Source organism: Sorex fumeus, unplaced genomic scaffold, assembly GCF_029834395.1.
Source record: "Sorex fumeus unplaced genomic scaffold, SorFum_2.1 ptg000034l, whole genome shotgun sequence".
NCBI classification, from domain to species: Eukaryota; Metazoa; Chordata; class Mammalia; order Eulipotyphla; family Soricidae; genus Sorex; species Sorex fumeus.
The window spans coordinates 47617895-47645813 of NW_026606091.1; the positions used below are offsets into that span (position 1 = coordinate 47617895).

Here is a 27919-nt window from a genome sequence, read left to right on the forward strand (position 1 = left end):
AAATCTTTCAAATCATTGAGGGAGCCAAGTGAAGAAAACCAAAGTATTGATTTAAGCATATTAAAACTTGTACTTTGAAAACACATGTATATGACAAAACAGGGAACAGTCCTGGTAGTTCTCAGGGGACTGTTCATGGTGCTGGAGATGGAACCAGGGTCAGCAGCTCCAATGTCAATGGCAACCACATCGTTTTTTTTTTTAAATAGAACCTAGTCACATAGAAATATGTGTATACATACATTAATACATACAGATATATTACAAAGAGATACAGAACGGATACAGTTTGTACACAGAGGAAATATAGTATGTAGATGGTTCAACCACCTGCTTTTTCACTTAACATATTTGGACATCATTCTTTACTCGCTGTTTTCTTTGATTTTCATTTTTATTTTGTGCAAATATTTTTACATAAATTTGACTGATGAAGGATATAAAAAAGAAATGAGACCTGAGTGATAATAGCAAAGAAAAGAATTATATGAATAGCCTCACAAGGCAATAGAGAGATAAGCATGATCATTTAATAGCAACACCTACAGACTTTAAGAATTATCAACATGTCATCTGTTTGTCCACTTCTATAATCATTCAATTCATTCACAAATTTTTAAATCTTAGATTTCTATCTAAACATATATATAATTTATAATACTTGAATGCTTTGAAAATAACATTTTCTACAAAAGATTTGGTATCAAGTCTAAACTCTTCATCCACTGTGTCGATGTGAAGAACTGTTTTCAAATTCTCTCATATGTAATAAGCTATGATTTCTATTTGAGTGTTTTGATTTGGGGGTGGCAGGTTTCAGTCCCTCCTGGCAATTCTCGGGGCTTCCTCCTGGCTCTGTGCTCAGGGATCACTCCTAGAAATGCTCTTTGGGGCCACATGAGGTACAGGGGCTCAACCCAGGTCAGCTGTGTGCCAGGCAAGCACAAAAGCTCCTGCATGATCTCTGCAGCCTCTTAGAGGCATTCTAGTATCCTAAAGTTCACAATGTTTCTATGGTTAAATAAAACCTTGAATTCAGTTGTTTTTTTTTTAAAAAAAAGGTGGCACAATAAATTTAGCCTTGAGATTTCTCTTCAGAATGAGTCTTCAGATGTTTGGTAAGAGACGCATTTTGCTTGAATGCTTTACCACATTCATTGCATTCAAAGGGTTTCTCTCCTGTGTGGGATCTCTGATGTATGACAAGCTGTGACTTGGCAGTGAAGGCTTTTCTACATTCATTACACTCATAGGGTCTCTCCCCAGTATGGGTTCTCTGGTGTACAATGAGATGTGACTTTTGGCTAAAGGATTTACCACATTCATTACATTCATAGGGTTTTTCCCCGGTATGAACTCTCTGGTGCTGAGTAAGGCCTTCGACTTGCTTGAAGGCCTTCCCGCACTGATTACATTCGAAAGGACTTTCCCCGGTGTGAGTTCTCATGTGGTACGTAAGAGACGAGCTATGTCCAAAGGCTTTCCCACAATCCTTACATTTATATGGTTTCTCTTTAGTATGAGTCCTTTGATGTATAATTAGGTGTGACTTCTTGCTAAAAGCCTTCCCACACTCATTACACGCAAAGGGTTTCTCACCGGTGTGGATTCTCATATGCTTAGTAAGTGACGAACTGTATGTAAAGGCTTTTCCACACTCATTACATTCATAGGGTATCTCACCTGTATGCGTTCTCACGTGTTCAGTCAGAGATGAGTTATATCTAAAAGATTTTCCACATTCCTTACATTCATATGGCTTTTCACCTGTGTGAGATCTCACATGCTGAATGAGGTTTGAACTGTGTCTGAAGGTTTTCCCACAGTCGGTACATTTATAGGGCTTTTCCCCAGTGTGAACTCTGAGATGGTCCGTGAGGGCATGCTTGTGACCATGGGCTTTACCACACTTGTCACATTCATACGGTTTTTCTCCAGTGTGAGTTCTTTGATGTACAACAAGGTGTGACTTTTGGCCAAAAGCTATCCCACATTCATTGCATTCGTATGGTTTCTCCCCAGTATGTATTCTCTGATGGTCAGTGAGTGCTTGCTTATGGCTGAGAAGCTTCCCACATTGATTACATTTATAGGATTTCACTTTAGTTTGAGTTTTGGCGCGTGTAGAAGAGGAACTACGTCTAGAGGGTTTCTCTTTTTTGCCTCCAGTTTGAATTCTGTCTCCCTTAGGACTGGAGGGGCAGTGACGAGCTAATTTCTCATGTTTCTTGCCAGACTGGGTTTTGTCACACTTCGTAGTTGAGCTATGTTTGGGTAATTTCTTGGGTTTCTTTTCAGTTTGATTTTTGTCTTTCTTTATATCAGATAAGTTGTTGCTGATTGTTTTCCTGTGCTCTTTAGTCACATCGGGTTTCTTTTTTGCATGATTTCTTTTGTGACCAGATAGATCTAAACTCTGTTTCAAATTCTTTCCATGTGAATCAAATTTAAGCAACTTTTTCTTTGAAGAAACATGTTTTGTACCCACATGCTTTTTCCCAAGTGAACTACATTCCTGGCCTTTCTTCTTAGTTAAGGATTTTTTCTTGACTGCGACTTCCATAGGGAGCTTGTTTTGAGATTTCTGATTTTCGAGTTGTTCATCTTCTTTCTGTGCTTTTTCTAAAACAGAATTCAACCAAACATTTTTGTGGAACTTTGGGATTTAATATTTGAGGATTAAACTTTAAAAAATTCCTGTTGTGGGCTTGAATAATCAAGCCAGATTCCCGTAGTGAAGTAAACACAAAGAACGTATCTCCCTATCTTCATAATCTCTGGGGGGAGTGGGGGAAGTGCTAGAGCAAAATAAGAAAAGAATATTGGCAACAGTGACAGCTACAGCTTTCAAGATTTACAAATATGACCTTCCAACCTGGGATAAAATAGTAACTTAACACATGGAGCAGTGAACAGAGAATGGATAAGGTTTACAGGACATGGGATTATATTGCTATGATTTGAACTATCTTCTCAGCCCAAACTACCCATCTCTGATAACTATTAACCCACCCATAGTATTTGGCTCTCACAGTCCTTAGTACTCTGATTCTCCATCACAACTAGAGACATATCTAGCTGAAGTCAAAATAGCGAAGAACCATTCTTCTAAAACTTCATTTTCTAGTTAATTTCTATCAGATGCTCACATTTTAAAGTGATATAGAATAAGCTGGAGCGATAGCACAGCGGATAGGGCGTTCGCCTTACAAGCGGCCAGCATGGCCGACCCGAGTTCGATTCCTCCGCCCCTCTCAGAGAGCCCGGCAAGCTACCGAGAGTATTCGATATGCCAGACACAGTAACAACAAAGTCTCCAATGGAGACGTTACTGGGCCTGCTCGAGCAAATCGACGATAGAATAAGTAATAATAAAGTCATATTTCTTGGCATAACATAATATTCATCAGTAAAAAAATCATGCATGAGTATATAGGAAAGTAGAGCATGTGGTTATGTGTCCCCCAAGAGGGCCATTTGCATCATTTAAATAGTCAATGGCTCCCAAAATTTCCTGGTATTTTGTTCCAGGTAAGAACTGGCTAATGTCTATAAATGGACGGGCATGGAGAGTATCATGATGAGTGAAATGAGTCAGAAGGAGAGGGACAGATATAGAATGACTGCATTCATTTGTGGTATATAAAAATATATATATGGTAGAAAACTAATATCCACAGCCAGGGAAAAAGGGGGCTTGGGGACTGGTCAATGGTTGGGATCAACCACAAGTCTGTGTGGAGCAGAGGTTAAGTAAGTTAGAGAAGGGACCAGTATGACAATAATAGCTGGAAACAATCACACAGGATAAGAACTTTGTATTAAAAGTAGGTAATAGGATATTCTGGTAACCCTTCAGTATCTATATTGCAAACCACAATGCCCAAAGGGAAATAGGGGGAAAGGAAGAGAGAGAGAGAGTGAGTGAGTGAGAAAGAGACAGACAGAGATAAAGAGAAAGAAGAAAAGTGCTTGCCATAGAGGCAGGCTGGGGGATTGGAGAAACTGAGTACACTGGTGCTGGGAAATGTACACTGGAGGGATGGGTGCTGGAACACTATATGAATGAAACCTTATCATGAACAGTTTTATAAGAATCTATCTCACTGTGATTCAATAAAAAATTTTTTTTAATTTTTAATTTAATTGTAAAAAAGAAGAACTGGCTAAAGTATATGAACTTGGGTAATAATATTCCTCATGTCTTATAATAAAATTTTTATTTACTTAATGAAAAATTATAAATTATATATAAGTTAACCAAAGAGAAATATATGGTTTACAAGTGACTGAGGAATAGTACTGTAGCATGGTCTTACCGTTGTTCATTAATTGCTCAAGCAGACACCAGTAAAGTCTCCATTGTAAGACTTGTTATTACTGTTTTTGGCATATTGAATACGCCACGGGGAGCTTGCCAGGCTCTGCCATGTGGTGGGATACTCTTGGTAGCTTTCCAGGCTCTCCAAGAGGGATGGAGGAATTGAAACTGGGCTGGCCACGTGCAGGGCAAACGCCCTACCCACTGTGCTACTGCTACCACCCAAGGTCATGTTAACAATATCATTCTTCTTTGATTTTAATAAGAACCACTTTTTGTACTGGCACCAAACAGACTGACAGTGCTTGAGGGCCACAACCAGCATTGCACAGGGGCTACTAGGATTATAATGGCAGTACCCAGGGAACAATTAAGTGCCAAGGATTGTGCCATGGGTCTTTCTTACACATACAAGGCATGAGCTCTGCTAGTAACCTAAAACCCTAAGAATTAATGGAGGACTTTTTGTTGTTTGGAGGTCACATTGGATATTCTCAGGGCTTATTTCTGGCTCTGCGATGAGGGATCACTCCGGGTGGGGCCATATGGGATGCCTGGGCTCAAAATCTGGTGAGACACAAACAAGGCACACACCCTACGCACTGTACTATGTCTCCAGCCCTTAATGAAGATCTCATAAGAGAGTTGTTCCCTTGGGGCTGGAGCAATAGTACAGCAGGTAGGGCATTTGTATTGCACGCAGCTGACCCAGGTTCGATTCCCAGCATCCCATATGGTCCCCTGAGCACTGCCAGGAATAATTCCTGAGTGCAAAGCCAGGAGTAAACCCTGTGTATCACCAGGTGTGACCCAAAAAGCAAAAAGAGAGAGAGAGAGAGAGAGTTGTTCCCAAGGAGTAGACAAACATTACTTTAAGTACAGATACAGCAGTAGGCTAGACATAGTAGGGAGAGATAGAGTTTCTAGCTGCTTCTTCATTTTGGGTAATTTAAGTGATGTAAGCATTCTGAGAGGGAAAAAAATATATAAGAACTTGTATGAAACATTACAAAGGCAGTAATTCCCAATGTCCATGGAAGTTAAGGAAAGGAAGACAGAGGCAAATTTCCCTGTGAAAAGAGAAAAAAAATCTCAAATGTCTACCCTTGCAGTACAATGTTATAAGGAACACTTAAAACAATTATTTGAACTGGCTCCAATTGATAGCTGTCAGTAGGAAAGATATAAAGCACTACATGAGAAATTTATCATGAGGAAAAGGAGGAGAATCTGAATTAATGAACTGGTTTCATAGAATAAGAAATACTAAAGGAGAGTTGGGTTTTGCAAAGCATTTCATTAGGGCTATAGACTTATCCTGAATATGAGACCATAACTAAAGCAAGAATTTTTAGCTAAAATGACAATATCTTAAGGACTAAGGACCTAGTACAGTGGATAGGGAGCTTGCTTTGCATTCAGTCAACCGAGTTCAATCCCCAGCACACCCTACGGTCCTCTAAGCCTCTAGGAGTGATCCCTGAGCACAGAGGCAGGGGTGATCCCTAAGTACTGCTGGGTGTGGTCAAGGAAAACCCAAACCAAAAATGATTATATCTTCAAAAATGGCATTATGGTATTCATTAGAACCAAAAATCATTGAATAAAATAGAATAGCTCTTCCTTAAAGTATCTCTAAATATTACATAAGAACTTGAAGAAGATATTTGCTATACCAATGATAGAGATGCATGAAATGATTCCAGATTATTTTTCAGAATAACACCAAGAAAGAGAGTAAGGATAGCCAGAACTGGAACTGCTAATGGACAGATCAAAAACACGATGAGGCCTCTTCATTTGTTATTTGAAAAACTTATCCCTCTGGTCTTGAAAACTCATTGAGTATTGCCAAATTTGGAGTCAGAAGGTGCTTAAAGGTAGTAATGGCATTCTGGTAACTTGGGAATTGTAGTGCTATAAATAATAACTTATAAATAATTTTTACTTATATAAAATTATATAATGTATATAATTTTTAATTATATAAATAATTGTAATGTGATTGGTATTGAACACAGGAGGGCAAGCACTGAACCACATTCCCAACTCACATCAGGATATGCTAGTGTCTGTGGACAACATCTAAAAAGGAATCTGTAATGTATTCAAGAACACCAGAGAGATATTTCAATGGGTTGGAGCACAACCTTTGTAGGCAGGAAACCAGGGTTTAATCCTAAGCACCACATATGGTCCCTTAAACACCCCCAGGAGTGACCCCAAAGCACTGAGCCAGGAACAGTCTTTGAGGATTCCTGGGTATGCTCCCTCTGCCCATTGATTGAGGGCAAACAACAAAGCTTAAGGGGTAAAGCACATGTGTGAGGCCGTAAGTTTGATCCAGAGTCACATACCACCTCTCCCCAGAACCCTCATGTGTGGCCTTTATTTTTAAAAATATGGACTTAAAAATATAATCAAATTGGAGTCTTTTAGGTAAAATAGTAAAAGACTGATTTGGGTGAGGTCGGTGAAAATTGAGGAGGTAAAAATAAGCCATTTGAATCCCCCTGGTTGGAAGAATTATACTTTCCTACCCTGTTAAACTCAGAAGTGGCCTGATGATACATCTAATCAATAAAATGCAAGCAGACCATAACACCTATCACTTCCAAATACTTATATTAAGCGTCTGTCATCTGGCTCCACCAATTATTTTTCCCTGCTAGCACAAGAACTGAATTAGCTAAATTCAGGTATCCAACTGAAGTTAAAATAGAACAGGAATTCAGCCTGACCAATATGCTACTAAGATTTCGGGGTCATTCCTTTTTAGTGGAACAGAGCAAGCTAATACAAGTGGTTTTAATAAAGATTCCCGTAAGTCATGTTGGCTTAGGACTATATTTTGTAGATTGAACTCTCCTCTCCTTCCCAGAGATTCTGACATTTTTCTATTACCACTTTGTTGGGACGAGATAGATATAAAGGAGACAGGCAAGATAGGAAGTTTTGGGGAACTTAAAGTCATGAATGCTGGCACCCAGAGGCAGAATGCTGCCCGGGTGAGGGTCCTGTAACTGCTTCATCTTTGCTCCCACACTCTAGAAGAATCTCTCCTTGAGAAAGCCCATACAATGATGTTTTTCCTGATATACTTAGGCTCTGGATGTGTAAAAATCTAGCCTGGATAGATTAAGATAGTTAAGTATTCGATCAAGGAATGTTGTTTTTCGTCCTGATGATTACTAGTTCTAAGCAGTAAGTATTACACATGGAGGACGGCCAAGGGTCTGAGTCTCAGGCTGTTAACCCTAAACCCATGCTTTTCAATCTTATTTCTGTCTTGTTCCTTAATCCTCACAGTGTCTCTGCTTTGGGGCTGTTTACCTGGGGCCAGTCCCCAGCACTACTCCCTGATTAAGAAAGGTCTGGGACCTTTAAGAAGAATTTAATGATAAAAGATGCTCTGAAGAATTCTAAGGTGACACCCACAACGGAAGTACTTCCTTTCACTGGACCCCATTTTCTTGGGTCTCGGTATTTCACTCAGACTGCCTTGACCCTGGCTTGGTCTTTTCCTTTTCCCCAGCCATGGCTCTTTTCCTTTTTCCAACGTGGAGATCATATCTGGCTTGGAGTTCTACACCCTGCTCGTAAAAAAATCATAGAATCTGAGTGTTGGAATAATCCCAGAGGTCAAGCACTACCATTTGAATTTCATAACCTTTAAAGCAGGGCTTCTCGAGGTGGGAAACTACAATGTGGTTTTCCAGTGGCCCTACCAGCCCCTGTGGGGTCCCAGAATGCAGAGATGCACAGAGTGGTAGTAGCCTTAGATGCAACAAAGTTGGGAACACTTCGTTCATTTAAAGAAGGTAGCTTTCCAGAGGGGTGCTGAGTGCATTGGGGTTTTCTTTGTTTGTTTGTTTCTGAAAGGGGTCCAGTGGGGAAAATAAGTTTGGCATCCTCTTATTCAAAGGATAAATATATTTTTCCTGAAATTTCACAATGCAGATGTCATGTACCTTATCTATAATGACCGTTCATTTTGGAGCGAGTAGCACAAGTATCTTACCTGGTACCCGGAAGAGATTTTTTTAAAATACCCTTTAACTCATAAAACTCAAGGTCCACATTATCAAGGCATTGAGAAAAGTTGATGTATTTTGAACTACCAAGGAACTGCCCTTACCCACAGAGGCGAGATTGCTATAGTTCTCCAGCATCACATCCTTGTAGAGAGTCCTCTGAGCTGGATCTAACTGTTCCCATTCCTTCTGGGTAAAGGTCATAGTCACGTCTTTGAATGTTACTGATCCCTGTAACAGAATGTTCTATTAAGTCAGCTATCCACATTAGTAACTGTTTGAACAAGATGAGAACCGCTTGTTCTTGCCTTGACCATTCAAGATTGATCATTATATTGTATATATACTACTACTCATTTTTATTTTAAGAATAAAAATCCTAGGGGCTGGAGTGATAGCACAGCGGGTAGGGCATTTGCCTTGCACGCGGCCGGCCCGGGTTCGATTCCCAGCATCCCATATGGTCCCCTGAGCACTGCCAGTAGTGATTCCTGAGTGCAAAGCCAGGAGTAACCCCTGAGCATCGCCAGGTGTGACCCAAAAAGCAAAAAAAAAAAAAAAAAAGAAAGAAAGAAAGAAAGAAAGAAAAAGAATAAAAATCATGTTCCTCTTATCACCTAAATGTTTGTCTCCCCCAACTTCATATACTGAAACCTTACCCCAGATTGTAATGACATTCAGAGATAAAGCCTCTGGAAGATACTTAGGAGTAGATTAGGTCCTGATAGTGGAGTTCTTATGATGGGGTTAGTGGCTTTATTGTGAGTCATGAGAACTTGCTTCCTTTGTCTACTATTCTGCTTTGTGAAGATTCAATGAGAAATTTGAAACTTGGAAGCACACTCTCTCTAGAACTGAAAATATTGGAACCTTGACCTTGGACTTGCAACCATTAAAACTGTCATAAATAAAGTTATTTTTGATTGTAAGCCACTCAGGCTTAACAGCCCAAATTGACTAAGAATGTCCCTATGATGAAATTGTTTATTCAAGAGGATTAAAAAATATCAGAATATTAGAAAGACATTTAGCCAAAAAAGTCTTATACTATTGTCTCTTCTTAAATATAATAATGCATATTTAAAAAAAGGTAAAGGCCCTCCCGTTGATCGTCGATTTGCTCGAGCGGGCCCAGTAACGTCTCCATTGGAGACTTTGTTGTTACTGTGTCTGGCATATCGAATACTCTCGGTAGCTTGCCGGGCTCTCCGAGAGGGGCGGAGGAATCGAACTCGGGTCGGCCATGTTGGCCGCTTGTAAGGCGAACGCCCTACCCGCTGTGCTATCGCTCCAGCCCATAATAATGCATAATAATGCATATTTATATATTTAAGTATAATGACGAATATTTAAATATAATTTATATATTCTAAAATTCTGTTTAAATATATTTAAATATAAACATAAAATTTACATATTTGAATATAAATTTAAATGCATAATTGCAAAATGGTGTTTATACACACTGAATTCTGAAGTAGAATTGTGACTACTGATCTTTACAATTAGCCAAAAAATTATTATGAAACAAAAGAAAGGTATGTTAGGCATATAAAAATGAAGGAAGTGTAATAACTATGTACTGTAGAAACAAGGAGAAGAGATAAGACAGAATAAGGAAGGAGGAGAGAGAGGAAAAAGAGGAATTTGGGGCTGCAGAGATGTTCAAGGACTGAGGCGTATAATTCCCAGCACAACCTGGTTCCCTGAGAATGCCCTAGTACAATTTTGGAGACACCCCATCTGTCAGGTATGGTCTTGGAGGCCCCCAGGAACCAGGGTGGTCCATGTAAAACCTGACTTAGGAGCCACCCCACAATAAAAAAGAGAAAAGGAATTTCTGAAACAAAGGAGAAATTCACGGTCATGGTCACGGTCATCCCGTTATTCATCGATTTGCTCGAGCGGGCCCAGTAACATCTCCATAGTGAGACTTGTTGTTACTGTGTTTGGCATATCGAATACGTCACGAGTAGCTTGCCAGGCTCTGCCGTGCGGGCGAGATACTCTCAGTAGCTTGCCGGGCTCTCCGAGAGGGGCGGAGGAATCGAACTCGGGTCGGCCTTAGAAAAAAAATTTGTTCAAGATTGATGAAGGTGGGGCCGGAGCGATAGAACAGCGGGTAGGGCATTTGCCTTGCACGCGGCCGACCTGGGTTTGATCCTTGGCATCCCATATGGTCCCCCAAGCACCGTCAGGAGTAATTCCTGAGTGCAGAGCCAGGAGTAACCCCTGAGCATTGCAGGGTGTGACCCAAAAAAAAAAAAAGCAAAAAAAAAAAAACAAGATTGATGAAAGCAATAATATGGAAGAGTGGGCTATCAATAAAAAAAAAATCTGGGGAGTGGAGCGATAGCACAGCAGGTAGGGCATTTGCCTTGCACGTGGCCAACTTGGGTTCAATTCCCAGCATCCCATTATGGTCCCCCGAGCACCACCAGGAGCAATTCCTGAGTGCATGAGCCAGGTGTGATCCAAAAAGCACACACACACACACACACACACACACACAAATCAGTAAAATGTCTAGTTATATCTAAGTAAGCTTATATTGTTCTTATGCATTATAAAAAGTGCTCTTAAAGATAGAGGTATAATGTAAGAAAAATAATTGTAAAAATAACTAGTAGAATTTTGGAGGAGACATTTCAAAATATACTAAAGATCCCTTATTAAGCAGAATTTATGTTCAAACATGTGTTATTTTATTTTCAATGTTTTAGTTTGTTTTTGAGTCATACCAGCCTGTGATCAGAGATTACACCTGACTCTGCACTCAGGGATCACTCCTGGTGGGCCTCAGGGGACTGTATAGGGTACCAGAGACCAAATCGGGGTCGGCCACATGCGACGCAAGCACCCTCCCACTGCACTAGGCCCTGTCTTCAAATTGTAAACATCTGAAGAGTATTCCTTATCCCAGAGACCACCAATTAGTGTCAAATGTCACCAATCTCTAACCTCAAAGAGCCGGCCACCTAACAACCCACATTATGATTATCACTGAACTCTCAACCACTCAAGTCTCTAATTCCACAATGACCGCTCCCAACAAACTTCCCAATGACCAAAAGATCTTTTCCACCACTTGCTCCCAAAGGCACATATTCCCAAGGGTTTCCGAATTGCCTTAGTCATTGAAAGCTCCAGCTTCCTTTTCACCATAACTCCTGAATGATTTCTACATCAATGCAGAAGAGCTACTTCCCTTGCCTCGCACGAACAACCCTCACAGCCCCTTTCCCAAAATAAAACCCAACTACTTACATATCACCCGTCCATTCCTCAAACCTCCAAATCACCTCCAAACCTCAACTTATACCCTTTGACCTTCATTTCCTATCCTTCAGCTCACATTCTCTAGTGCTTCTACTCTAAGATTCTCAAGCCTCAATAAGCCTCTAGTCCACTGATGCTAACTTCTTCACAATCTTTCACTATGCAGCCTTAGTTTTCTTCCATCTTGTTTAGACTTTTTGTTCTAGCACCATTCACACTCCATTGAAAACAGCTTTCCTGTCCCTGCTTATCTTATCCACTGACTTCAATCTTAGTCAAGCGCAACTATCTCTCAATCTCTGCCTGCAACCCTGCAGCTGAACACTGCAAGAGAAAAATAAACAGCTGTGCTGAACGGATTCACTTTAAATTTATAACATATTTCAAATGGGTCTCCCAAACTACCAACAACCTACGATTTTCCCCTTTCCTCTTTACTAGGTGGTTCCTTAACATTTTTTCTCTTTCTGAAATCTTCAGCCTGTTCCTTTCTTCCTCCCAGTTATACACACAGATGAGAACTATCTTACTGCCTAACGCCACAACCTGTTTCCAAATCCATATGACCTGTCCCCTTGTGTTAAAATAGAAGTGTCCCTTCCCTCGCCTAAGGCCAGTATCTCCATTTGTGCAATGGCACCCAAACCTAGAGTACTTCAGTCCTGCAATTAGCCTCTTGATCTTTTGTATTACTTCTTCCTTTTTACTCAGTCAATCGCACTGTTACCTAAGGATGCCTCCTATCATTCATGTGGGAAAAAAAAAAACCCTGTCTTGATTTTATGTCCCATCCAATTTCCAGTTTGGTGCTCCCTTTAACAAAATTTCTTCTCAATGTTTTCCAAATTTTCAGTTTAACTTATTTTCTTTCCACTCATTCCTATAGGACTTTACCCTCATGACACCACAGGAAGAGTTCTAGCCCGTCAAAACAGACACCAGCTACAACTTTTCAAAGTTGCAAATCCTCTGCAGCTGCAGATCTGGGGCTCAGAAGAGCATGAAGCACATTGATTGTGTTGTTCTGAAAAAGTTCTTCTTTCTGCTTCTTTGAAACAGATTTATGTGACTTCTGTTGTCTTATATTTTCAGGTAGACCTCAAAATGTTGGTGTGATTCCAGGATAGTCCTTGGCCCTCTTCTCTCCCCTGCCTTCTCTCCCTAGGCGGTCACATCTAGTCTTATTCAAGCTTTAAATACAAGCTTTATGTGGATGGCTTTCAAATATGAATTCCCTATCCCAGACCTCTCCTAAGATCTAGATTCAGAAATCTAATGAGTACTCAACTTCTCTACTTGGATATGCAAATGGGCTTCTAACTTGACAGGTCCAAAATGTCCAAACTTATCACTCACACTGAATCTTATTTCCATTCATCAAATCTGCTCGGCCAACACAAACCCTTTCTCCGAAAATAGAAATTTCCCACACTTTCCACCCCCAGTTCCTCAGACCAAACATATAGGTGTAAATCCTGATCATTCTCTTCCCTCGGGTTCCATGTCAATCCACCAGTAACCCTACTGTCTTTCAGGATAACATTGGGTTTGTCCTTTCAGCCTTTCCGCAGGGAACTTAGTTTACCTTAAAGCAATGTCCTTTCTGTATGGACACAGGAAGACAGTTAATATTATGCTTTGTAACTTGGGAGTTGATTGACTCCAATAATATTTACTCCTGGGCATCTGCTTTCTCGACTCAGTTGCCCTTAGTTCCTAGCACCCCAAAAGCAGGGTACAGGCGAGGGACTGAATGGACCCAGGGCACATTGTGAGCTACCCTGGCATCAAAATGGGCCAGGGCAAAGCACCACAATACCCAACTATGAGGTGAGAGCATGGTCATAGACAAATGCTGTCATGATCCAAAAGTAAAGACGAAACTAGGACCCTGCTGGGGTTAGGAAGATTAACCTAACCTGAGGACTGTGGTCTGGAATATATAGTGAGACATTCTCAGGAAGAATCAAACTTTAAGTTTGATATATCTCTTACTGTGCTCATAGAGAATGACATTGCTAGAAATATTAGAAGTAGACTTACTACAACCATTTAAGTGGATTACTAGCTGAGGAAAGAAGAAAGCGACACACCCTGGATGGGATCCACCCTTAAACGGATCTCCTAGTAATCCGGAGTAATCTCTTTAGATGAGATTTTATCCTTGAGTTAATCTCCTGGAGGAGAGGTCTTACCCCTCTTTGTTGATTTATTAATGTTCAGCCCACCTTTGTGTCACCACCCTATGCGATTGCTATATAAACTAAGACTGTAAGAGCGGAGGAGGGCAGAGTCAGAAGTGAGAGCAGGTCGGGCTCCAGAAGTCAGGGTCAGGATCCAGGGAAGAAGAAGCAGAGGATGGAAGAAGAAGGGGGCAGAGTCAGAATCCAGCGCGAGAAGTGCTCCAGAGAGAGAGACCGGAAGATACCAGAGGAAAGACAACAGAGACAGAGTCAGAGATAGAGAGACAGACAGAAGAGAGCACAGTGGCACACACAGAAGCAGAGCACAAAGGAGGAGCCATCCCGATCCGGTCCATACACAGTGGCTGGAGAGCACTGAACGTTGGCAGGGAGAGAGAGCTGCCCTGAGAGCCCGCCAACAACTCACATCTTCCCATCACTGTCTCATCTCCAGATACAGGAGGAGACTAGTTTCTTTTTACATCGACTAATCATCGACATATCACCAATTAAAACGATTCTAAATCATCATCGTCTCTTGTCTTAGGTGGTTGCAATAAGCTTCTCCCCACATCGTGGCATACAATCTAGTCTCTAAACACCATAAGGCAAGCGCAAAACACTGGTCCCTACACTTGCCCCTACACTGGTCCCTACACTGGTCCCTCGTAGGGATAGGCAGCTCCCACAGAACCCCTACATCTCTGCTATATTATAAAGCCCCGCTGCCCCCATTTCTGATCCCCATAGTCTGCCAAGCGCTAAACTTTCAGTCACTGACCTCCCCCATCCCCATCCCCTCCTCAGCCCCTCCCCATCACTTACCATTTCTTCACCCCATCTCCTCCCATCACTTCCCATCTTCATCCCCATCCCCTCCCCCATCCCCTCCCCCTCACCTCCCCTGTCCCCTCCCCCATCACTCCCCATCTCTTCAGTCCATCGACTTCCACTGCTCCCCCTCCAACTCCTTCCCCATCCCCATCCCCATCCCCCCAACCTGCACCCGGGGAACCCCGACGAGCGCGCCTGGCCTCTAACCCCGCAGCGCCAAAGGCCCTCCCTCGGGCGCCGACTCCACCAAGTTTCCAATTCTCTCTCCACCGCCTCCTTCCACGGACCCCCGATTAGCGGGGTGGTCGCGCTCACCGCGGCGCGGTCCCTGGGCTCGGACACAGCCATCTCCGGTAGACGGCCGGCTTCTGCTGGGGGTCCCGGCCGCTGTCTGGTGCAGTCTCTGGCTTTGTCCGGCTCGTCCTGCAGGCGGAGCCAGACATGGCAGCGTCCTGCAGCGCGGCCTGCGCGGGTCCGGCAGCAGCCATGGTGGCGCGCGTGGGCGCAGCCATCTTTACAAAGACAGCCGTACAGCGGAGTCTGGGGCCAGGTCCGGCCGAAGAGGGGCGGGAAGCGCCGAGGCGCAGGACCCTGGAGCGGGGCTGGGGGCGCGGGGGACGGAGAGGTGTGGCAGAGATCCTGCTCCTGGCTCCTGACTCCAGCTGCCCTCAACTCACTCCGCCTATCAGAAGTTTCCAGTCATCTGGGGCAGCTAATCATGAAGTGCAATGAGAGTTTATCAATGACCAGAGGAAACATTTATGCCAAAAACACAGCTTGAGTATTAAGTAGCTATGGTTTAATATCATTTATTAAATATACCTATGCAAGGTTGTTACCTCAAACTGTTACACAATTATACTTCATTAAAGATTTAGATGGCCAAAAACAAGCAAACGCTGAAGTCTGACCTTTTTTAATTGCAAGGATTTTTTTTCCCTGAGGTGCTAAAATTTATATAAGCAGTTAAATTCATTTTAGTCAAAAAAATTTTTAAAGTAGTTCTGGAAGCTCTGTTGTTTGTAATGATAAAATTTCTTGTTTCAGTGCTTATTTTTATTTCAATGTAAAAATATATGATAAATAGTGACTTAGCCCTTAAAAAAATTACAGAATTTGAAATTTTTTTCCCCCAAAATCTGCTAGGAAACCAGAAATCTTAATACCTCCCAAGGATTCTAGATAGCTAAAGATCATAGGAAAATAGGAGGGCCACGGGAGACAAAAAGTCAGATAAGGCTGGCTGATGGGGATAAGGACTGTGACAGGGGCAGGGGGGTGATGTAAGCATCAGGTTACATATAGCACCATGCAGTTACATGTTGCATCAAGTCACTTCATTTTTTCAGTGAGAACTAGCATTTGATGGAGTTTCTCTGTCTCCATGACTAGTCATAAATAGTAAATACTTCTTGATAGAATTAGGGTGCTTGCCTTGCATGTGACCAGCCCGGGTTCAATCCCCAGCACCCCATATGGTCCCCCAAGCCCTTCCAAGAGTGACCCCCTGAGCACAGAGCCAAGAGTAATCCCTAATCACAGATGGATGTGGCTCCGAAAAAGCAAACAAAGGAAGAAGATACCCAACTACTGCATCATAGCTCTCGATTGCTCGTTTAGGAAAGGGGCTCATGAGCAAGACTGAACTTCAAGTGACAGAAGAAGGTCCACCAAGTATCCAGGGTTAATCTTCCTCACTTAAAGTCAAGGATTGGGTCTATAATCACACCTCAACTATGACAATATCTATCTGTTTAATGATCGCATTTAAGTTCAGCCAAGCTGACCCCAAAACACTAGTTGTAACCTTTATTACAGTGGCCAATCCTCACTTTCTGGCTTCATTTGCTTCGATTACACAAAACAAGAATTCCTCCCACCCTAGGCCATTATCAGGGTCTGTTAAGCTACTTTCGCAACTTTCTCGAAGGCAAAAACCATTCTGACCTTGCCACCCAACCCTAACTTTTATAAGAGTCACTTCAAAGCACCCAAAAGTCATTTCCCCCATTATCTTTTGGTAGCTTGTATCCGTTTTCCTCTGGGCCCTGCATTACACACTTTCCCAGACTGAAGGATTACTTGGGAGTTCCTCATCTCGGAGTGCAACACACGTGGACCCCTTACACCAGGAGGTGGAGCACCCAGAGTACGGACTGGCCGAAAAGCAAAAGGGTCTGAGCCCCAAGAAGGATTAGACCATGAGCTCGGCCTACATCTTAACTCCACCAAGCCTCCGTAGGAAAGGCTGCCCAGGGCTGCTCTGCCAACAGGCTGTCGAGCGCGCTCAGCGCCCAGTGCAGGCTGGAGCCCGCCTGTGCCAGGTGCCAGGCGAGCCAGGCACGCTGTGAGGCCGAGGGCTCCGGGGCTCCGGCAGGTTCCGGCTCACGCAAAGGCAGGAAAGCGCCCCCCGGAGCCCGCAGGTTTTCCAGGGCCACCTCCAGGGCGCCCAGGTGGGTGAGGAGCCTGGACCAAGGGGCCCCACCAGGCTGCTGGGCAGGTACAGAGAGGTGTCGCCGGTGCTCGCAGGAACCGGACCTGGCCTCCAGGCTGTCCCGGCTGTGGACCGAGCTGACGCTGCCCGCTGGGGACCTGGACCGGGTCCTCCTGTTCTTGGGGGGATGAGAAGGGTCCGCAGGACCTACGGGGGAGAGAAGAAACCAGGGGAGCTGGAGCCAGACGTAAAGGTTCCCACAGCTTTTGCCCACCCTGCCAGGGGATCTGAGACCCCCACCTCCACCTACACCTACACCCTAGGCCCTCCTCTCCCTGGCGCCTGCTCGCACTTCCAGTCAGTCGGGAACCAAAACAAGTTCTGGGCCCTCTAGGACCGTCGGGCCGGCCCACAGATAACCTCTGCCTCCTCCATCACTTACCAGCTCTGCGGGGCCTCTCTGCCACGCTGGACTCAGGCTTGGGCTTTGCTGCCCCTGGGGCAGGGGCTGGCGGGCCTCTTCCCTTCTCTTCCCAGGGTTCATTTTCCCAGGAACCAGTGCTGGGGGCTCCATCGGGGCTTCTGCTCCGCTTCTGTCTGGCGTCCTCTGCTGCGTGGCCAGGCCTGGGGGCCGCTGGGGTGGAGAGAGGACAAGAGTGAGGATCCCTGTCTGGTTTCTGGGAGTCTAGAGAGACTATGGGGAGGTCCCATGTGGGAGCACCCTCCTTGCATAGCCCCACATCAAGTGCAGCCCCACCTCAACTCCCCACAGCCTCTAGGAGCTTGGCCCTGCTCTGGTGTCTCTGAGCTGCCTGGCGCTCAGAAAATTGCTTCCTACAACTTCCTGCAACCCACTGGGCCTGACGGGAAAGCCAGAATGAATCCACTTTCCCTGTGAAGGTCAGATCTGGATCTCCCTGCTGCCAACCCATCCCAGCAGAGGCCCATGGATGGTGGCCCCCATCACATCAAAGCAATCTGCAGACCAGCATCTGCAAACTCACCTTTTCTATGCTGAGCGCTGTGGCCAGGCTGGGCAGATCCTGGCTCTCTCCATCCATCACCAACATGTGGGTCTTCTTCCCTCTTTCTCAAGGACAGCTTTTCCTTGGGGGAAAAGCCTCTGCGCATCCCGCTGTGGGAGGCACCTTCTCTAGTGCCAGGACTCGGGCCTCTTTGCGGGGCTTCCATCCCTCTCTCGCTTCAAGGTTCCCCCTGAACTGAAGGGCTGAGGAGCAGAGAGGCTGGCTTTATATCAGCTCACCACCCACAGTACCACCCACAGTACCACCCACAGTACCACCCACAGTACCACCCACAGTAGAAAGCAACTTGATGGGATGACAGGATTTGGGGTACTGAGCTATCTTTCAGATTCCCTTGATTATTTTTTTTTTTTTTGCTTGGGGGCCACACCTGGAGACGTTCAGGGTTAACTCCTGGTTCTGCACTCAGGAATTATTCCTGGCAGTGCTGGGGGCGGGGTGGGGGAGGGGCCGTGTTCAGCGGAATCATTTGGGATGCAGGGGATCGCACCCAGGTCTGCTGCATTCAAAGCAAACTCCATATCCATTGTACTATCTCTCCATCAGAGTTCCCTCTATTTAACCTGAAAACTTTTGAGCATTCCCCTCCTGTGGGGCAGTGCAGAGTTAACAGCTCTAACGCTACATGCGATTCCAAAGAAAGGGCCATGCTTGGGTGTTTGTTTTCAAGTGCTTTTCTTTTCTTTTCTTTTCTTTTCTTTTCTTTTCTTTTCTTTTCTCATTCATTTCAATGTTCTTGACGCCAGGGGTCAGTAAGTGTTGGGTGGAGGAAAATATTTTCCAGGTATTTATTTTATGGGAGCAGACTCATTTGCGTACTGAGGGGGTTGTTTCTTTTTCTTTTTTTTTTCTTTCTTTTTTTGTTTTGCTTTTTGGGTCACACCCAGCAATGCTCAGGGGTTCCTCCTGGCTTTGCACTCAGGAATTACTCCTGGCGGTGCTTGGGGGGATCATATGGGATGCCGGGGATCGAACCTGGGTCGGCTGCATGCAAGGGAAATGCCCTACCCGCTGTGCTATCGCTCCGGCCCCATCTTTCTTTCTTTCTTTCTTTCTTTCTTCTTTCTTTCTTTCTTCCTAAAATTCCATCTCCTCCCATCTCTAGATGTTGCTCCTGATTTGCCCTAGAGAACCTGATCTGGGAGTCAGGCCATTTTCCTGGGTCTGGGCTAAAGTCCCTTCATCTTCCCTTCTACTCTGCTTTATCTCTTTGGTGTCTGCAAAGGTTTCTTCCTGCTCTGGACCCCTGTGCTTGGAGCTCCCAGCCCCTTGGTCTGGTCCCTGACCTTTCTCTGATGCTGAAGGAGGATAATTTCCAATGAAACTAGATTTCATTAACAGGCAATATCATTAATAGGCTGATCTCAATAGTCTTTCAGCCACTTCTTGTTTTAAGTTTTCTCTGTTTATATCAATAATCCTCTTCTGTCACACAAACTCTCCCTCAAGCACAAACCAAGAGGCTGTTCCACTGGCAGATTCAACATTTAAAAGGATTCCTGTCTTCACCCTGGAATTTCCTCACCGCAGAGGCTGTCAGAGTTTTAAATCCATCTGGGATTCCTGCTAGTCCCATCTGTACTTTAATCTCCTCCGCCCACTGACTAGCTTATATCACCAGCTCTCATCATCACTCTCCAAAAAGAACCAGTCTCATCTACTCTTGCCTTCCTTGCAATAGATTAAGTCTATTCACTCCTTTCTCTATTTTTCATGAGGAAATTAATCTCTTCTCTTCAGGAGGCAGGGACCTCTTAGCAATTCCTTCAGATCCCCTGGGTGAAGGATCAACATCTGTGCCTGTGAATCAGGCACTACCCAGAATATGTTTTTATACTTTTCGCACAAGAATTGTGTCAGAGTGAAAAATGAAAAGATATATGCTCACAGCTAAATATGTGGACGGTCATGAACAATAATTAGCTTTGTTAAACCGTTCTATTATTATTGTAAATGAATTACGTTGTTACCAAATATCAGACTCAAGAAATCACAGATAAAGAAGGACCCCAATGAGTTTCTGGTAGGCATAGGGATTTACTCTGCCAGTTCCACCAAGTGACCATGAGGCCACATTAATAATCAACTTCATTTTGCTTGGTCTGTGAATTAACCCAACTAAGCCGATCCTGTTAACTTCAGTCTCAAGGGAGCCCAAAAACCTAAGCTGGGACGAGATTTAACTTTCCATTCCAGAAAGATAGGCCTCTACCCAGGTACCAGGTGCTTGTCTCACTGCAGAAAAGGATTCAAGGGCAAGGATATAGACAAAAGGAGGTGAAGGCCAAGGACAAACCGAGGCATGGGGAGGGGCGCTCTCACAGAAGAGTCCCACCCATTTGGGAGCAAGGGTCATGAGAAGGAATACGCATGAAGGGATAGGAGGGGCCTGAGTGAAACCGTGCTAACGCTGTGCATGTGTGTAAGAGCTGCATGCTTCTTCTCCATCACATTGTCATTTGCACTTCATTAGGCAACTTGGGTATGCAGGAGTTCATATGTATCTCCACATGTAGGGGATTTCATGAGGAGAAGGTGAAAATGGGGCCAGGACTCTGCTGTCTGCTGGTTAAACTGGTTTTCCAAAATCCTCTCTCGGGAAGTTGGTAACCTTAAGGTTGTCGGATTCAGAGTGTCAAGGTCTTTCTTTTCAGCTTAAAATAGTTTTCTGTGATATCTCTCCTACCTAACTCAGAGTCAGATAAAATAATAAATCACTGATGTGACACAGGTATGTGGGACCCATGACTGTAAACTTCAGGCCTCAAGGGATCAGGGACGGGTCACTCCTTCCCATCTCCCCACCCCTTCGGGGTCCTGGCAATCACACCCACAAACTGCCTCAGGTGCCATTTAAGCACATCAATGGCCATGATCCAGAGACTCACAAACGAATCTCGGAATTGAGCAGCTTGCTGCACAGATGTCTCTGGACCCCAATTATTTAAAAGTTTTTAGAATCCCAGGAGCATGCAGTTACAAAAGTGGCCATGTAACATCTTGTACTATTTATAACAAGCAATACAAAGCAAATTATCTAGCATTTGCCTGTGGGGCAGACTTGAGCGGTGGTGGGAAAATTTGAAATGATTTTAAATGTTAAAAATTTGAAATAACACACACACGGTGTTGAAATATTGAATGTACTCAATTGTTGTGAACAACTTTATGAAAAATGAAATTTAAAAAAAAATTAAAGAGAAAAAATAAATCACTGATGTGCAGTGGACTTAAAAAAATTGGGGGGAGGGCGAAGCAATAGTACTACAGGTAGGGTGCTTGCCTTGCACATGGCTAACCCAGTTTCAATTCCTGGTATCCTACATGGTCTGTACTATCAGGAGTAATTCCTGAGTGCAGAGCCAGGAGTAAGCCCTGAGCATTGAAGGATGTGCCCCCCCCCCCCAAAAAAAGCATTTAAAATAACATCTGTGAGAGCTGGGCAGAGTGCTCTGGAGTCAGGTGTGCAAGCTTTGCAAGCATTGGGACCCAAGTTCAAACTCCAGGTACACACCCACAGCATCAAAGAGGTTACCCCTGGAGGTCCCTGAGCACTTCTGGGTGTGTCCCTGGAGACCCCCAAATACTCCCTAATGGCCTTGGGTGTGTTAGCACTGCAGGGCCAGAAAAGTTCTACATCTTCAGCACTGAACCACCTGGTTAGCCAAGTGTCACTGGGAATGGTCTCTGCCCCCCCCAAAAAAACCCAAAAATCAATTTTGGAAATATAAGTAAACATAGGAGAATAAGAAAGTGAGCTGTGTGACTCAATGTACTTCTGGACAATTCCTTTATAAGAAGAGCATTGTTTGAGCAGAGGTTTGGATACATAGATACCAAATACCAAAGTTGATTTCCCTTGGGATTGGCATTGATTTCTCTGTTTTGATTGGAGTCAGAATATTTTTGTTGTGAACTTGTGTAGGCATTACATTAATGCAAATGAACTCGGGAAATAAAGATATCATAGGAAAAGCAAAAACATTGTATATCTGCAAAAAGACAAATATAGCCTTGTGAGGTTCTTAAACAAGCACAAGGGAATTTAATCATTAGAGTAAAAATTTGAATTATAAATTCTGTTTAGCTTTAATGTTTGAGAGAAATTTACTGGGCCACTCCAAAGAAGCTACTGAATCATGAACCAAAAACCTGATTTTAATTCCAAACTAAAATGACTATTATATACTCATTGTATACCCCCTAAGGTAATCAAGCTTGTTTACTTGATTAATAGGATGACAGGGTTCTATATTAGTCTACTAGAGTTGTATAAGAAAGTAGCAGAACTAGTAATGTGCCTCGGTGGTTAAGTAAATGCTTTGCATGGTTTGATCCCCTGAAAGGCAGGCACGCGCACACACACACACACACACACACACACACACACACACACGGTTAAGACAGTTCAGTGAGTTGAGCACACACTTTGAATGTAGGAGCCTGGGTTTGATCCTTAATACAGCATTCCAGAGCACCACACTTCCAGGAGACACCCAAGCACAGAGCTAGGTGTAACCTGACCCAACAACACAAAAACATCAGAAGGAAAAAAGTAACACAAATTCAGTAGCTTAATCACTTCCTGAATGCTAATACTGGGTGTAGGGGGGTGGGGAGTAGCAATTTTTTCTATATGAACATGTATTTACCAAGGTCTGATAATAAAAATTCAAGTCATCAGAATGGGGAGAATCCATCTAGGGGCTAAGGTGCTGGCCTTGCCTAGTGGACCTTGTTGTGACCTCCGGCAACAGCAGAAATGACCCTGAAGCAGGAAATTGGAGGCAGAACCTCTAAGTGGCCCATTTTAGGGTCTGGGTAAAGATGCATAGGTTGTAAACACAATGTTACAACACAGATTGAGCAAGTCAGATCAGATTGAGCTAACAAGAACTCAAGGCAGAAACAAGGACGTGTGGAAGGTGAAACAAATGTATTCATCATTAATTGTACCAATTATTGTATCTGTTAGGAACGTTTGTGTATGTTAAAGACTGTTCCCCTAGAAACACTATAGCCTGTAATTAGCCTATAGGAGCTGCGGTCGATTGGACTGGGAGCCTCCCTAGTATCCTCTCCCATGCTAATCTGTTTCTTGGTCAGATTTATGCAACCATCCCTAAGCACAGAGCTAGCAATAAGCCCTGAGTACTGCCAAAAAAAAAAATTTAAGTTTTAGGTCATGAAGAGACACATTCTCCATCACATCTGCTTCTGAAACTATCAGATTTTTAAATATTTTATTAGTTTTATGAAACCAAAGACTTAAATATGCCCCAATAATTTGAAAGCAAATTTAATTTGCAAATGTTTTATTGCGTATTTTTGGAATTTTTTTTTGGTGACATATATAATACATATGGGATTTTGCCAACTGTACATAACATGCATAGAAACAGATACTTGCTCATGTTTTCATGCAAAAGGCAGAACAGTGCAGAATTCGGGGTTCGAGCAGTCTTTAAGCATTCATGACCCACGGGCCCCTCTAAGACGGCATTCAAGTTCGCCTCCAACCATGGCTGAGGAGGGGACACCACTGCCCATTCTCACTCCCTCCTCCCGGAAGTGGAGCGAACAAAGCTCTTGGAGGGTTTGTGTGGGGAGGACTTGCCTGAGCTGTGGCCAGACTAAGAAAGCTTGAGTTCAGGTAAGGGGTCCCCCTTGGGGGGGCAGGGGAGGGAGCAGGTGCTAGCAATCAGGGACACAGGAGCCTGTGTCTTTGGAAGGACTGGTGTGGGGCACAGGAGAAGGGTTCACAGTGTATTTCAGGGGTCAGTCCCTGTTGTCTAAGTTTAGGCTCCTTGAACTTCATTTCAGGGTATTATGTCTGGAACAAGGGTATTTTCTTTTCTTTTCAAATAAAACCTTGGGAGATTTCGTGAATTACTCAGTAACCTCAGATCTCCACCTGACAGCTGGAGTCCAGCCCTGCGTCAAGAGAAAACAATGGAACCATCTAATATTGAACTTCTAAGTAGAAATATGAAAAACTGCCATGGGATGTGTGTGCAAGAGAGAGAGAGAGAGCGAGCACATGAGTGCACACACTCACACATGCACTTAGTGGAAGGTGGTGGGACCCTTCCCTGAATCGGTTGATCCTCTATGATTGTTCCCTCACTCTGAGATAGGACCAGCTCCCCTGCCTCTAGTACCAGAGGCAGCATCTCAGCTCAAGGAAATAAAGAATGGCCTGGTTCACTTGCATTTTCCCGACAACGAAAGTTGGCGCCATCTTTCATTTCCAGGTTGGGGTCATCTCTCTCGTGACTGGATTTGAAGAGACAGCTCGATTTTCCCACATTGAAGGAAAAAAAGAATGTCACTACCCATGAGCTAGAGAGACCTGGTCCCGGGCCCTAAGCCCTAAAGCCATTTGCCTTCGTTTTCCTACTCGGTCTATTCTAAACCAATCTTGCGTGCAAGAGGAGCCCCTTCGGGATGCTCAGGCAAGACTCATAAATCACTCCAACTCAGGGGGGAGTGGAAGGACCAGCGAGCGACAGAATGGAACCTGGGTAAGATGTGCAACTAGAGGTCACCTCTGAGCAGCCTCCTAGCTGCCATAACTGTCATTTTCCTATCTTTCACCTTTATGGAGGCCACCCGGGCACGGGGTTGCCTGGTTTGGAGAGATAGCCTGTATGGCAAAGGGGGAGGGTGTGGGCACAGCCACTTTTCTGGGGTAAAGGGTCATTCTCTGCGGGTCTGTGAGGCATCCCCTTCCCCCATTTTCAACCCAGTCAGGACTCTATGGGAATGACCATCAACTCAGTGAGGAGATGGCAGGCCGCCCCAGGCGGGGACACAGGGCTCGGTCTCATGCTCAAGAAAACAGAGGGATGAGATCCCATGCTCATTAAAGCCTCCATCTCTCCTCCAGACACCTGCACGGCCTCTCCTTGACAGTCGCCCTCTGACACAGTCCAAAGAAGGGAATCTGTAGGAGCACATCTGTGGTGGGGGTAGGTCACCAAGACTGGCTCTATCTCTGCCACCTGTCTCCCAAATTTCAACTCTGACCTCCCACCTCCCACCCCCTGCACTTTCATTCCCTCACCTCCATTACTGGTGTCCTCTGCCCTGGAAACATAAGACAGTCCTCTCCCCTTCCTCCCCAGACCACTTGTGTTCTGGAATCCACTTCTCAAGCACATCCCTGGCATCCCTGGTTTGGGCCCTTCCCTTCTTCCTCCCCCAACACCCTCATAATCCCACATCTCACAAACGGAACCCCATGCAGGAAGCCCAGGGATGGGAAGGGGACAGCCACAGCAGGCCACCACTACCATTACTATAGGCTCCCCAGGTCCCGGGTGCTGGGGAAGGCAGCAAACAGGACAAGAATCTAACACCAAGTCAACAGTGAAAATCTGGAGATAGCAGGACAAGTGAAAAGTAAGAAAAAGGTGAGAGCACTCCGACAGCTCTCGTCCTCGGGGAGAAGGCACTAGCCCAGGACCTCGGAGCCGGTCCACCTTCTACTCAAGAGCATATTGAAATAGAAGGCGGCCAAGGTGTGATGCCAAGGCTTCCCCCATTGGCGACGAAATAGTACAGAAGACGCGCGGCAGAAATCAGGAAGTACTACAGGGGGAATAGAAACGTCTGAAGGAGGAGCAGCCATCGTTAACCAGTTCCTGAATTGTGCCTGCAGGTTGCTTATGGAGCTAAAGCAATGAGCATTAAGTCCATCCAGGGAAGTACCCATAACCCTGGTGGGGCTACTAGACAACATCCACCTCATTTCTACAAGACGCACACTTCTCAGGGAATCAGGATGTGCTAAGCAGGGTTAGGAAAGTTCGCTATATTGGGGGGGGGTGTGATATTCCCTGCCAGAGAAGAACGCTCTTACCCAGAAAGAGTAGGGTCTGCTCAGCCCAGGGTGGGGAACCAACCAAGACTCAAGAACCCATGAAGATGTCTGGCGACATGTTTTAGGGTCCTCAATTTGCTGGAGGAGGAGGAGGTAGAGAGCATGCTACGGTCCATACTAAGATGTTCGCTGTGTTCACGGCACTGGACATTAAATTCAGAGCTGTGTCTGTGGACAATGCACACCAATGGGCACATGCCATCCTAGTGTATACTCGGATGATTCTTCATCAATGGCCGTGAAATCTCCAGATTCATATGTGTCCACACACACATGATATGGCCTCTGAACACTCATCTAGATCCTTTGAAGAGAGTCCCCTCTTTAGTGTGGGGACGGTTCTGAATAGTTATTTTGCATGCAGTTTCTGGGCTCAGTTTTGTCTCTGTGTTTAGGGCATCTCAGGGTGAAGACTCTGGCTTGGAAGGATCCACTTCAACCCTTTCTAACTGCAAAAACTATGCCAAGAGGGAGTTGAGTGGTTCAATCCCCAAACACCTCCCCCTTCTCTAGGCTTTTTCATTGCACCTTCTCAAAGGTCCAATTACTTCTAATTTTCCCCCAATACAGGTCTATAAGAACGAACACAAAATATATAAACTCCAGAGGTGTCGCTCATAAGAAATCAAAAAGACTCTACCCGAAGTCATAGATAAACCAGACTTTGTCCTACTCCCTCCCATCTTTTGCCTCCTAGAAAGCTGAGACACATATTTTAACACATTTGTCAAAAGCCACAATTATCCCCCATTTTCCAGCTTGTGAATGGTGCTTAGAAACGCTGGTGCAGGTGCTCTTGTGGGCACAAAGAGAGTTTTGGTCCCAAAGGCGACACTCAGCTTCTTTCTTCACAAAACATACAGCTGGGTGTTCGGGCCTCTGGGTCTCCCATCCACAGGACAGGTGAGACAAAGCAGGATTCAGGGGTAAGGAAAGCAGCCAGCCACACCACCACCCTCCAGTCACCCTCCCCCGTTGGAGGCAGGACCCCCTGCAGCAGCCCCCTAGCCAGCACTGCGCAGCACAAGGACAGAAGAAGTCCACAGCAGGGCTAGACCAGCCGAAAGTTGCCCTGCTTCTTCCTCCAGCTGCCTCAGCTTTTGTCTCTTCAAAGATTCAGAATATTTCTTCCTCCATGCCAGAACAGGAGTGGGTGCTTTCCAGCCTGCCATTGGAAGGGGGCTTCCTTCAGTGCCAGGAACCCAGGGTGAGAGCTCTGAATGACACCCTGCCAAGAACACCTCGGCAGAGAGACAGGGGCAGGAACCAAACCCGGCCACACTGAGTGGGTGGGGTGGCAGGGGTGGCTGTGGGCAGTCCTTGGCTGATGGGTTCTAGGACCGGGTCCCAGAGAAAGACCAGGGGTTCTGGAAGTATCTGTCACGTGGTTTAACATAGCGCCCTTAAATGTGCTCTCTCCTCTGAGTAGAAAATTTCAGGAATTGTCCCTGACCGTGCAGGCTCTTCCTGGGGAGATCAAGGGCATTTTCACAGGTCACAGGGACTGAAGCTCTGTAAACCCTCAGCCGCTTGGGAAAATGAGACAGCAAGGGGGCAGTTTGCGGTGTCTCCTCCCCGCAGCCGGGACAAGGGGACACGCCTGCCTGCAGGCGACTCAACGGAGAGCGGGGCTGTAGGGACGCTGGGGCTGGAGCCTTCCTCTTTGTGAGTGACCACTGCGGCCTCCCATTCCTGCTGACACCTGCAGGGTCTGGGCCTCGCTCACCACAGTGGACCTTGGTGGTGGACAGTCGGAGAAGCAGGAAAGGCCACAAGTCTTCCTGTAGGCGCCAAAGAGCTCTGGACTCGGACCTCCTGGCTGAGTGGCCCCTGGGAGGGAGGCTCAGGCTGAGGACACTGCACGCTGGCGGGCTGGTGCCACTGCCACAGGTGCCCCCTCCCT

At 45.0% G+C, this 27919-nt stretch overlaps 1 protein-coding gene across 1 annotated transcript; it reads right to left on the reverse strand.

The window, feature by feature from the left end:
- Positions 1 to 970: 970 nt before the first annotated feature.
- On the reverse strand, positions 971 to 15101 carry ZFP37 (ZFP37 zinc finger protein). The gene is made up of 3 exons (XM_056117164.1): positions 14967 to 15101; positions 8460 to 8586; positions 971 to 2622 (listed from the first exon to the last, which is right to left on the reverse strand). The coding sequence occupies exons 1-3, from the start codon at positions 14997 to 14999 to the stop codon at positions 1076 to 1078; spliced, it is 1707 nt and encodes a 568-aa protein (XP_055973139.1). The 5' UTR covers positions 15000 to 15101; the 3' UTR covers positions 971 to 1075.
- Positions 15102 to 27919: the final 12818 nt, after the last annotated feature.

Coding starts and splice junctions, on each gene's coding strand:
- ZFP37 (XM_056117164.1), bottom strand. CDS start 14,999: ATGGCTGTGTCCGAGCCCAGGGACCGCGCCGCG. Junction 8,587..14,966: donor AGCCCAGGGACCGCGCCGCG/GTGAGCGCGACC, acceptor ATTCTGTTACAG/GGATCAGTAACATTCAAAGA. Junction 2,623..8,459: donor TAGCAATCTCGCCTCTGTGG/GTAAGGGCAGTT, acceptor ATTCTGTTTTAG/AAAAAGCACAGAAAGAAGAT.